The sequence below is a fragment of the Sebastes fasciatus genome, chromosome 5 (assembly GCF_043250625.1).
Source record: "Sebastes fasciatus isolate fSebFas1 chromosome 5, fSebFas1.pri, whole genome shotgun sequence".
In the NCBI taxonomy this organism is placed as follows: domain Eukaryota; kingdom Metazoa; phylum Chordata; class Actinopteri; order Perciformes; family Sebastidae; genus Sebastes; species Sebastes fasciatus.
Genome location: NC_133799.1, coordinates 4,145,003 through 4,158,587, shown reverse-complemented (window position 1 = coordinate 4,158,587; position 13,585 = coordinate 4,145,003). Strand labels below are relative to the sequence as shown.

General features: G+C 39.2%; 1 protein-coding gene across 4 annotated transcripts in view; it reads right to left on the bottom strand.

The window, feature by feature from the left end:
- Positions 1–13,585, bottom strand: part of camsap2a (calmodulin regulated spectrin-associated protein family, member 2a) — a 59,995-nt gene that overhangs the window by 32,188 nt on the left and 14,222 nt on the right. For all 4 annotated transcript variants that reach the window (XM_074634582.1, XM_074634583.1, XM_074634584.1 and 1 more), the window contains exon 3: positions 1,393–1,554. In XM_074634582.1, the coding sequence (XP_074490683.1) occupies positions 1,393–1,554 (162 nt within the window). The remainder of the gene's footprint in view (positions 1–1,392; positions 1,555–13,585) is intronic.

The window sequence follows — 13,585 nt, the reverse complement described above, 5'->3', positions numbered from 1 at the left end:
ATTCTGTTGTGGCTAGCCCCGTTCCGTGACAAACATAACGTTTGCAAGTGCATATCAGCTACATTACCGTCTTCATCGTATCCCAGCTGCTGGGCGATCTCAAGCCATATGTTGTCCTTTATTTGGTTGCTGAAGTTGTAGTGTTTGTCGTATATTATTGGGTGTTGAGAAGGGAACGGCCCGTTGTTATTCTGAAATACCAATAGTCTGAAAAATGTCCTATTGGACCGAAAAAAGCCCATTTGTCCGCCAGTCCGTTACCCCGAAAACAAACGGCCATTTTTCCAAGGCCCCGAAAACACACACTCTGTGCAACAAACAGAAGCCCAGGGCTAATCAGAATACAGAATGGTAAAAAATATATTTCCGCAGGCCGAAATCGGCTGAAATCGAGGTCCGTTTAGAATTTTTTTTTCCCGCTCGAAGGAAGGCATTCATAAGAACCATTTTTGATAAATTTCCATGCAAATATTTGGGCCAAAAATCCGTGCATGGTGTGAAACAGCTTTAAGGCTAAAGAGTTTGAATAAGCACATGCATGAACCGGCCGTATAGTGCTGCTACACTCAAATAATCTGCCTGCGTTTCAGTGGACATTTGTATTTCCTTATGCTCCTAATACATACAAATTCTCTAATTGGTTGAAATAACTGTAATTGCTAGTTGAAAATGCAGATAAGGGTAAAGATGCAAAACGCAGCTTAACAGCAGCCTCTAAACAAAAGTATCAGTACTAGCCTTGTCAGTTGAAACAAGATTCTGTATTTTAATTGTAGAGTTTGGCGGGGAGGTCCAGGAGCCACGAGGAGCTGGTGTTCAACACCTTGTGTCTTAGCTAATGAGAACAGCCACAATACTCTACTGCATGCAAGATGCTGATAATGGTAAATCACACCATCGTCAAAAAAAAAGCACAAACATTTCATGTGACTTCACCATATTTTCATGTTTCTCTTGCACCTACAGTGAGTCATGAACATGCTTTACACGCCACATGTAAACGCCTGGCAATCCTTGTTTCAATAACACTTATGCCCTCAAGGATGTTTTCTCATGTGCTGCGAGTTCACCTGTACACGTCATATGGTATGAGCTCAGGACATGAAGACTAAGTGGTGCACATGTAACAGATTTGATGGTATTTAGGTCAGTGTTTTAGACTGTAATATCTTGCTGTGCACTGTTCATAGCTCAAGCTGTTTGAGCCCAACATTGATAAAATGCCTGTGAGCGAGGGTATCTACAGTAACCTGTGTACAGTATAAGCACCAGCCTGCTGCTTGGACAGATACTGAACAAGGTGACTCACTTCAAAGTTCATGATATGGTACAACCCCAGAGGCCAGTATCTTACAATCTGTCCTTGTTAAATATATATACACCATTACCCACCTTGTTGATCCAGGTGGTTACTGCATCCTCTGTGTCATAAGGTGTTTCCACCTCAGGGTCGCGGGAAGAATACTGACGAATGCAGGCCATCACCTTCTCAATGCTCACCGTCTCCACTGTGTACGCCATCATCAGCGTGTCGATCATTGCCAGGTGAGCGCTCTGGAAGAGAAAACAGCACAGACAAAGCTTTAGAGGGTGAAAACGAGTAGCTTTGAGGTATCTGATGCTACTGGCAGATGCTCAACAGTGATTTGTTTCTTGCAGATAGCATATTTGAAGTATTATATTAGCCGATGCTCTCAGTCATCAGCTTCAAAGGTCAAACACAAGTGCAATGATCAACACCTTGGTGAAGTGTAAAATGGTGTGTGATAAGAGAATGATAGATGAGGAAATAAGCCCAGCTTGTTTCTGTGACACTAAAGAGAAAGATCACTTTGCTCTGAGTGGAACTGAACCTAAATCATTAAAAAAGACAACATGTTTCGACCACTGTAGGTCTTCTTCAGGGCTTGAATTTAATATATTTCCTTCCTTGCTTGCCACTTCCTGTCTATCCGGATTTTTCCCCATTTTCCAAGAGCACCCGACAAGTTTTTGCCTTTCGGCTGAGCAACCAGTTATCCCTCTTTCCTAACATTTTAAGTTGTCAGAAAATCTGATACTTTAACAGAATCCAGATAACAAAATGAGCATTTCCTGCATATTACTGCCAACAAGCCATTAAGAAGTGTGTGAGCTAGACAGCAAATATGTTTCTGAGCAGGTCAAATCGGCAGCTTAAACTTAAAACCTGTTGTTTGAAAATGGCACATCCAGTCTGCGAAAGGTAGACAGCGCTGCAAAAAAAAAAAATCTATATATATCCCTGAATGGGGAGCAAGGCACTGGAAGGGCAGTGATTTATAGAATTGGACCAGGTCTGTAAATCCTCCGCTATACATCTGAAACTCTGTTGTCAGTCGGACGTTCCCTTGTGGCTGTTGCCCTGGAAACAAGTGCCTTCATCCCTGGTTGCAAGACCCAGTTTGCTCACAGCGACTGCTACCCTTTAAGAGCCTGAATAAGACATTTTCTTGACATCTGAGTCAAATTAATAGAACTGGCATCCATATTAAGCTACTAGACTCGTCTTAATTACTGACTGCTGGTTGTATTTTGGCTTTGCTCCCAACATGAACTCTTTAGAAATATTACGTTTCAATCTGATGTGTAATTTGATACAAGGGACAGAACAAGAAAAGGTGTTGTTGCAGTTCTATGTTGCAATATGCAAATATGTTTACGAACGTTGTCAGTGTTTACTTCCTGTCAGCTGATGTCATTCACATGAACAGCAACAGGAAATAAACTCGGACACATCTGGAATGTTTATGTTTTTTAACCGTGAAATGGTCGTTTTTTCAGAACGCAACTTGTCACATATTCCTCCATAATCTTTATCCACAATGTTGCCTTGTTTCTTGTCATTTCTGTATATTCCTGCAATCACTACTAGTCATATCATTGGTCGGGGGTTCCAACAAAAAACAAGGTCATCCATGGTCCATCTTACCGTGGACGGACTATGGTGTTTTTCAAAAACGTTCAACTGTGTAAATGCAAAAGGCACATCTGTATTATTCATTAATTTAGTTTAGTTTGTTTTAATATATTTAATGATCCCCATTAGAAGCACATGGATGTGCCTCTAGTCTTCCTGGGGTCCTGAACATAAAAAAAATAAAATACAGACATACACACAATAAAAGTACAGATGGACAATGCAGACAATCTATAAAAGTACAAACGACTAAGCTAAATACAGAGAATATGTACAAGTATAGCTAACCAGATACACAAGTAAGAGAAATTGAGGACGAAGTAGTACCAGACATAGCAGTTCAATTAATATTCAATTAGTATGACTTTATATATGTGATTTGTTTTAATGTTTTTTATGTTTAAACACACTTACACAAGTTAGGGTTAACGGATATACTCTGAATTTAGAGTGCATAAGTTATTAACAATAATCAGAATGCAAAAAGTCATAGGTAGGAGGCTGTGGTGTTGGATGAATGCATGATGTTCAAACAGGTGTTCATTGCTACCAACAGTCAACCTTTGCTTCCTTTAACTACGACTGATCTATGTGACATCTTTCCCCCTAACTTAACTTCGTTATTCATGACCATAATTTTCTAAAATCATAATTAGACTTGCTCAGTGACTATACTTCCGCTCCCTTTTGTGCTGCTTTTTAGTTGGTAAGTTTATTTTTGAAGACTGATGCCTAATTACCCCCATGCTAACTAGCTATGTTACATCATGAAACAGATGCTATGTTATGAAAGGCAAGTTCAAAGCAGCAAAAAGTAATTTATAATGAGCATTAAAAACACTATTTCTCTAGGTCAACGCAGACCAGTACAGAGGTGAAGAGCCTCATAGTCAGAAAACAGTCATATCAGCTCTAATACGCATGTTTACATATTGAACATATTGTACTGACGTGTAATCGATCACTTCAATTTGCAACGTGAGTGAGCCAAATGTGGAAAATCTTAAAGTAAAATATTGTTTTTACTGCACCATGGTGATATGTTCTTGGCTCCTACCTTTATCTCCCTCTATCTTGTCTTGTGTAACCACCAAACACACATCCAGGAATCAATCACCAAATATTTATACTTGAGCGCCAGGTTTTCCGTGAACTAACCCCGATCAGCCGTAAAGTTAAATCAGCCCCTTGAAGATCTACGATGACGCAGTGCACCAGAGTCACAGGAAAGGAACAATGTATTAAACATGTCAACGGAGGGTTTCATGGTGAAAGTGATGTTGTTCCCTCACTCTGTCGCTAACAAACAACATGACATTTTATGCTAATAATAAGGCAGTGTTTGCTTCACTCTTGTGGAATGAATCTGCTTAATGCTTGATTTCCACTATCTCTGATCTGGCAACCCAGCGGCAAACCAATCCCATTTAATAACACACTGCCAAGATGTTTCCTATCAGCCTTCATTTAGCCTGTCCAAACATGGTAAAACATTATCCCAGAGACAAACAACACATACACATCCTGTTATCAGTCTGTAGAGCACAGTTACAAATGTGTGCCCTGTATTTCCACAACAAATGATCAACGCCTGGCAAGACCAATTTTAAAAAGGCCTATAGGGACCAGCGTCATTCCTCAAAGGCGTCTTTTACCTCCTGTTTCCTTCCTTCTGCTGGTGCAATTTGAGGTTATTGATTTGGATTGGCTGCGGTCTGATGAGATAAAATGACAACAAGGAGAACTAATCTTGTTTACTAGACCACAGACCCGCAGTTATTGAACGACACCAGGCAGTTGTGTGTAGTGTAGGACCACAGGCTCATTCCAGGATTCCAGTGTTTTTGACACTGGGTTCATGCATAGGCTACTTTATAATGTGACAAAGCAGATTGTTTCAGCACTTAAATGTCAAATATGTTAGCAATTAACGATAGTTTGAATAAATTGTATAAACTTTTTCAGCATGATACTTACGCCGTGTGTCGGGATGACATTATCAGTGGTAACAGCCTAGGGATGTCACAAGAACCGATACTTTGGAACCAAGTCGGTTTAGGAGCATTTTGGCAAATTTTTCTTGGGCGCTACCCACATAATCAGCTGTGCTGCTCATCCCACAAATGCATGATCCTTACAAGTTGGACATCATTGTGAAGGTACATAAACAGGCTTTCCAACGATGTAAAATACAATGCCAATTAGCATTGAAACAACAGAGAAATAATCCACCAAACACAAGTTTCCAAACTTTTTTTTCCCAGTTTATATAGTATCCAAAGGTAAATTATAACGTTATCATGATGTGTTTAATTGTAATCTAATGTTTTTGGCGAGAATCTTGAGGCGTGATTAATTATAAATTTACAAAAAAACAGTATGCACACGGGAATAAAGGTGTGTATGTTGAAGTACGTGGGATTTATTGTTTTGTTTTTTACCGTGGTATTGAATTAAGTAGCGAGAATCATGGAATTCCACTGGTATTTGTATCGACAACTACATTTCTGTGACATCCCTAAACTTCCGTAAAAGCACAGTGCAGAGCTGCGGTGATTAGCTAGCCAGTGGGACACACGCATAGACTCACATGCATTAACATGCACGCACTGACAGACCAGTTACTGTACATAAACAAAGCACGGAGAAGCTCTGATTACAACACACACAGAGGGGGAGATTGACTTCATTCTCTGCTCAGGACGTCATTACACTCCTCTATATCTTTACATAGCAAATCGTTGTTTAGCACCTTTAAAAGTGTGAAATCAACAGTTTCATTCCCTTTCTGCAAACCACACCAGCTACAAATAGAACTAAATGGATGAAGAGAGCAGTGGAGGAGGAGGAGTACCCTACAAAGACGATGAAGAGTGATGCAGAGGAAAGGAGGCAGTTTACAGAGTCACTAAACATCTAATTATTTTGACATACTTTCTATTAAATCCTGAAAGAAAATACAATTCAGGGCATCATTTATGAAATTTATGTTTAGTATTTTCAACACTTGGATATCGACAAAAAGCTTAAAACATGTTTCAGTATTTGGAACTGCTTGAAATCATGGGGGAGAGGACTTACGTATTTGGGAGTATGACTGACACATATTTTCCTCTTGCCATTTTCAAAACATGCTGACCGTGACGAAAACTGTCACGGTCACAACACTTCAATTTTGATATTTTAACATCAATTTACTAAAGGGTGTAATGAGTTTCACTCAAGTTGTTGACTTGTACTTCAAAGTGATGACATTGCAAGGAACATGGGTGTCTGAATGGCTGACGGAGAGGCTGACATTTTCTGCATATCCATTTTTATGGTCCCAAATTTACAAAACGTGAAATTATTGAGCATTTCAACCACTGACTTTATGGCAGGATAAAACGTCGTGAGGCTAAAATGGCACTTACTCCTTACTAATATAATGGATAATAGCAGTGGTGCTTTATAAATCAATGCCAAGGCTTCCAACCTGATCTGTTACTGATCTGTTGTAAATGTGCAGTGAGTCTGTAAATAAACAATAAGTAGATGCCATCATATGATTATATGATTTTTTATAAAACAAACCAATACTGATAAAGTTTATCAGCTGACCGTTCAATAGAGCTTCCTTGTTGCATCAAAATAGATGAAAACTGTGTCATTCTATTTGAATGAATGTGGAAAATGCTTCTATTAAAAGGTCCTCTTCACTCAGTGCTCACAAAGCAGATATAGCAGAGAGAGTGCTACGACTGAATTAGTTCTGAGTAAGAGCTGCTGTACTGTGTAACGCTCAGAGAAATGGTCAGTGAAGGATCAGCTGACCATGTGGAAATGTCAGATGAAAGCTAGAAGGAAGAAGAAAGGCTCCAGTAACCGGATGGATGCAGAGTGGTAGTGGTTGGACAAAAGGAGTAGAAGAAGAATGGGAAGCGAAAAAGAGGCTGCCCAAAGAAAGGGTTAACCTTTCTTGTTAGAGCAGACCTGCCAGTCGTTTGCAATAAGCTTGTTTCCTATGTGATATCCCATGACGTCATGTTTTCTAACCTTTAGGTTCGCTGAGCACATGTGCTTTACTTCAGCATCGCTTTACTTCATATTCATACAGCTGTACATATCCACACCTCGGAGCGGTCTTCCGCTGTTGGCCACTGAGCAACCCCATTGGAGCGTTCAGGGTTCAAATGCCTTGCTTGAGGGAATCTATGAGGCTGCGAGAGGGGAAAATGTTGCTTATTTACTAATTGGGTTAAATTACATTATATATATAACATAGAAAATGTATAAGAAAATATAAATAATAAATATGTAAATTATATATACTACAATATATAATAATATTGCAAATAATAATGCTGAAAAATGGAATCTATTATTAAGTGTGTAAAAATGCAAAACTAGTAGCCTATAAATAAATAAGTTTAAATGTACAGTATAAATAAATGCACTATTAATATCAGAATAAAACAGTAATTTGCACAGTTGAAGATTATTATGGGGTTATAGCTGCTGATATGGGTAAAAAATAATAAATATATATGTTAATATACTGTAAATATACAACACTTTGCAATCAAATGAACATGTCTACTGTTTTCTAAACTAGACAAGGGTAGATTTGATCCTAAATACAACGTAACCTAAGTTGTTAATGTCTGTATGACAATGTTAAATGTCTATCTTAGTTTGAGCAGTTTAGTTTTTTGTTTGTACCGGTAGTCACATGGAACTTACATTAATGTAAGGAGCGAATGGAGTTTGGCCTTAATCTCTGCTTCCCCCAAGACACTGCCTTCATCATATGCTGACTATGGTGCTATGGACCATTCGGTAACATTTTTCGCTTTCTCATCAAAGCTGATTACAGTCCATAAATCTTGTTTTGATTTCCCATGACGTAAGAAGATGCTCCTTCACGGTCAATATCCTGTTTTTATTGTGCCGCTACACTGATGCCTCTCTGTATTTCCACCCGGGGAAGATAAGCAAACACTGTTCATCTTTAATACGGCTTCTCGGTGAAAGAGGGGGAGATGAAAATCCACCGTAGAAGCCCGATTTAACATTGCACAAAAGAAATGTACAAAAACAAACCGCAGCGACCTACAAAAGATGCCGTGTGATGTATTTCACCTCGTCGTCGTTGTGTGTCTGTTGTAGATAAACTAAAATCTCTATTGTCGGAGCTCTGGGCTGCTTGTTGTGGCCTGAACCAGGTAGCGGAGGATTGCACAATGCTTCGTCTCACACTACCTCACCATTACCATAAAGGATCTCTGGGAAATGTTTCTGTGAAATGGTTACATTGACTTTATTCCACTGCAAAATGAGGTTGAGGTAATGACTTACAGTAATGTCTTTACTGTGACTTACAGTAAAAAGCTTTAAGGGGCTCCAATGGTTCGCAACTAATGATCAGTCTCTGCCTGTTTTTATTGGAGTGCAAGGCTTTGTTGATTATATATAATAATCCACAAAGTTTTTAAAGAAACTTCCTTAAAAAAAAGTGGGAGCAGAGAGTGACCCTGAATTGAACAAACCTGAATTATCAAATTTCTGCACTGCAGTCTCCTCGACCTCTTCAGGACTGAGGAAACACACACACACAAACAAGGATTCAACATTAGCTCAGGGGTGATGTAATATTGAAATGCAGTCTGCTTTTAGCATTACAGCTCTCCAGTCCAGGCCCAGAGGCTCCACGGCCGAGGCATAAGTCTAAAAATTGAATCTGTCTAGCTTCAGGTAACTTCACGCCAACTCAGCTGGACATGGAAAAGCTCTCAGCTGTACCTCTCTCTGGTCTCTTTAGAAGGTCATCACAAGTACAGTACAGTTAAAGGAAAAAGCAGCACTGCCCTTACCTTTTCCACTCCAACCCCTCTTTTTCATAGACCCTTTTTTTGGGGGGACAAGGTGTATTTAGGGGGAGATCGCAGGTCAACAGTAGATGTCACATAGAAGTGGTGTATATCATCTGAAAGCTGGAACCTGAAGATTAATTTGAGATGCAGCTCAGCACTATGTGTCAAGTCGTTCTAGTCATAAATCGGAAATAAATAAAAAATGATCAATTAATTAATTAAAATACATTTTTGAAAGTGTATAAGGGCTTAAAACATGATGATAGAAGTGTATGATGGTCATTCCCATGCTCTATTATGTCTCATAAGTTGTTGCAGCAATGTTTGGGGTGATATCATTTGTTACACAGATTTGGTGCTAAATTTAACCATTTTTTACCACTCAAGAATTGATAATAATGATCAATAATCCCTTCAAAATACCACATTGAGACACCAAGACCTTGAGGAACACCACAGAAAAAGCCATGCTGGGATTTTGTGTCAAAACCTTTTGACATTTGGAGATTTCTGAAGAATTTTATTTTTCGGCGATTGGATGGCGAGCACTTCTGTTGTGGAAACTACTCAGAAACCACCTTATTGTAAATATAGATAGGAATGCCACCTATCCTCTGAATGTCCTAGGTCTCTAGTTTGTGGTTGTAAAGTTTCATGAAGCTGGGAGATCATATTATAAAGTGAGGTCAAGTTTAAAAAAATTGGTCTCACTACAATAAAATGGCTAATACGGGGACTAACATCATCACACATGAATATAATTGGGCTCGTTGGATCCACAAGAGTCTCAGCTTTACAGTCATACCCCAATTTATGCAATTCCCAGACTGTTTAGGGACCTTAGTATGCAAAAATATTCAAATACACCATTTTTTGAATAGGCAAAAGTAACACATTCATACTGCATGCAAAACACTGCATGGTTTTTCTCCCAAGCTGCATGGGAGTATCATAAAGGTGGCATGTCTGTAAAGGGGAGACTTCTGGGTACCCATAGAACTCATTTTCATCCGCATATCTGGAGGTCAGAGGTTAAGAGATCCCTTTGAATATGATCAAGCCAGTGTTTCCTCGCCAAAATTTAGCCTAACTCTAAAACTGAGCTTGCTACAACATCTGAAAGACAATAAAGACGGAGTGGAAGAGGTCAGTAAACTCCTCAGGGATACTTGTGTAGTCTACTCAAACAACGAGAAACAGTCATGTTTGCTAGTGATGGAGACAGAAAACATGTGAACGGGGAACGCACCTGTGGTTGAAACTGCTGAATCATGACTGTTCCCAGGAAACACAGTCAAACACATCAACCACCAGTCACACTGGTAATGCTGCATTTCATTTAAACTGTTACAGTGACACAGAACTGCATTTGGAATTTGGAAACATTTTCCCACGCAATTATCAAAAATCCTTCCTTCCTCTTGTTGTCTTTTATCTCTAAAGTCTTTCCTTTTTCAACGGAGGGACGGCACAACTCCTTTAACAGCTGGCCCAATCGTGAGCAGAAATAAAAAACGCTCTCACACACAGGCCCATGCTCACTTTAGGAAGCACAAAATACCAACTGTGAGGTCTGGCATCACATGTGGGAGTGGAGCTTTTAAGCAGAATACCTTCCCCCTCCATATGCTCCAAACCCAACCTAGTAATTATATGGAAACCTCAAAGCTAACCTTAGAACACTATCTGGGGACACGATCGCGGCTACCAGCCAGCGTTGACCCGGCCTGGAGATACGCCTGCTCTCCAAATCCTTCCATCATGTTTGAAAAGGCCCTCTGGGTTCAAACTGTTTCATGTGTGGATAGTGAGAAAAGAGTGTTTGATTTCACTTAAAGGGAAATACCACTCATTTTACATAAACATTTACCTGGTGCACACAAGGAAGTTTGCTTTTAGCTAAATACAATGCATAATTCCTAATTTTTCTAAAAGTTGTGTATTCTCATACACTGTCTGTGCAAAAGCTCGCATTTCTCTTTATGTGATAGTCTCCATTTCACGTTATATGCGATCTCATTGTAAGCACCCTAAAACTGGGGCTTCAACAAAGCAGAGCACACAGTGCTGCAGATTATCTGCAGAGCGTTGCCTGATTTTAACCCAGTTCAGGTCCTGGTTGTCGGTCTTCTGGCTGCAAGTTGTGCTAAACGTCTACTTATGTGGAGAGACAGAGAGTATTGTATTCTATATTATTAGCTTTGGTGTGTTTTTATAAACATCTGTATGCAACAATCAAAGCTAATGCAGTGAATTTATTGATGGAAGTCACTTCACTTAAATGTTGAATCCATTATTGCCATATTATTGTGTTGTTGTCCTGTCGGGACATTTCAAAATCATGTTTGATGTTTTAATTAATTTATATTTACATAAATTGCAATTGTATAACCAATAATAATAACGCTTGTTTAATTTAATCTTAGTAAATGAGATTCCTGTGTTAAGCTGGTGCACAAGGCCAAATGTGTAGCAGCATAAATTCACTGCGGATTAAGTGCTATTATAGACTCACCGACATTCGTAATGTCAGTAATAAGGAGAACCAGGTGAATATTTTAAGATATGTAGAGTGAGAACGATTTGTCATGAAATCCCCGGCTCTACATTCTCTATTAGTATAATAAGCTTACTGAGCCATTACACCAGATCAGAATATATAGCATTTAAATACTAACATGGGTAAAGATGTGCACATTTAACAGAGTATTATACTTTTTCACAATGTGCAAAATAGTAATAAAGAATAATTTATTTTCAAACAAGTGAGGACACCTGTGTGTGTATAATCTATATATAATCTTCCACATTTCCAACACTGAACTGGGAACTTGTAGGTGTTGTGTCTCTTGCACTGAAAAAGACATCCTTACTTTACTACCGCATATTTTCTTTCTCAACATGTCTGTCTATGAGGCAGGTTATTTCTTCAGGCTCTCACCTGAAATCTCCCCTCCTAGACCTGGCCCCAAAGGAGACCAAAGACGCCGATCCATAGAGTAGATGTCTTTGAATTATTCTTAGTCTGGCCCCTCAACTGGGATCAATTTGTCTTTGGATAACCCTACCAGGAGCTTCTGAAAACAAAACTCACAGACTCACAGGAGCACACAATCTCCTTCATTACAATAGACACATTTTGTTTCACTTATTGTACTTTGGAAACATAGTTCATACTAGAATGACAAATTAATTACCACGGTATTTTTCAGTACAAAAGAAATTAAACAGTACTGGGTTAAAAAGCAATCACTGGCTATTGACCTGTGTTGTACTGTATCAGCTGATATGGGACATAAGCTTAAGCATGTTTTCCTCTTTGCATTGTTCGAAGGCCTCTAGCATTACTGTTTCTTCTTTGCAGATACAATATTTTAACCTCTTCCGCTCCTTGAGGGTGCTGGCGCCCTCAACTGACTTTACCGTCTTTCAGAGGCTGTAGCAGGTTCAGTTTTAGAGCTGGAATATCACATGAATCTAGAAAACCTAATGAATCCATTGGCACCAACCATGTCATGCTACCATGTCGGGAAGGAGGCTAAATAACGCTCAGAAGTTAGGTTAAACTTTGGCGAGGAAAAACTGGCATGACCTCTGACCTCAAGATATGTGAATGGAAATGGGTTCTATGTGTACCCACGAGTCTCCCCTTTACAGACATGCCTACTTTATGATAATAACTTGCAGTGTGGGGCAAAAACCATGCAGTATTTTTAATGCAGTATTGTGTTACTGTCACCTATTCTAAAATGGTGTTTTTGAAAATATCTGCATACTGGGGTTCCTAAACATTCTTGGGATTACATAAATTGGGTATCACTGTAAAGCTGAGACTCTTGTCGATCCAATGAGCCCAGTTATACTCATGTGTGATGATGTTAGTTCCCATAGTAGCCATTTCATTGTAGTGAGACTTGTAGTGAGACTTTTTTAAACTTGACTTCACTGTATAAAAGGACCTGTGGTGACCTCTAGGATAATCACAGCCTCATGAAACTTTACAACCACAAACTAAAGACCTAAGGCATTCAGAGGATGGATGGCTTTCCTGTCTATATTGACAATAAGGGGGTTTCTGAGCAGTTTCCAGAACATAGATGCTCACCATCCAATCGCCAGAAAATGCAATTCTTGCAGAAATCTCCAAATGTCAAAAGGTTTGATACCAAATCACAGCATGGCTTTTTCTATGGTGTTCCTCAAGGTCTTGGTGTCTAATGTGGTATTTTCGAGGGATTATTGATCATTTTTATCAATTCTCGGGTGGTAAAAATGGTTAAATTTAGCACCAAATCTGTGTAACAAATGGTATCAACCCGCTGCAACAACTTATGAGACATAACTTAGCATGGGAATGATCATCATATACTTCTATCATAATGTTCTAAGCTCATACACTTTCACAATGTATTTTAATTAAAAATTAATTCATTATGTTTTATTTCTCATTTGTGGATAGAACAACTTGACACACAGTGCTGAGCTTCACCTAAAATTAATCTTCAAGTTCCCAGCTTTCTAGGTGTTCTGTGTGACATACAGTATAGTGCTGACCTGCTATCCCCTGAGACCCCTGTCCCCCCCTAAAAGAAGACAAAAATGGGTCTATGGTAAAGAGGGGTGGAGTGGAAAAGGTTAAATTAAAAACACAAACAGACAAAACATATCAGCCCTAATACACAGTCTAACTGTAGCCAGTACAGAAAGATGCTCAGGACTCAGGACATCACATAATGTGCTCGGTCGCTGCCTACCCATCCATACTGTGCTGCCTGTGTCGCCGCTGGCATTGAGC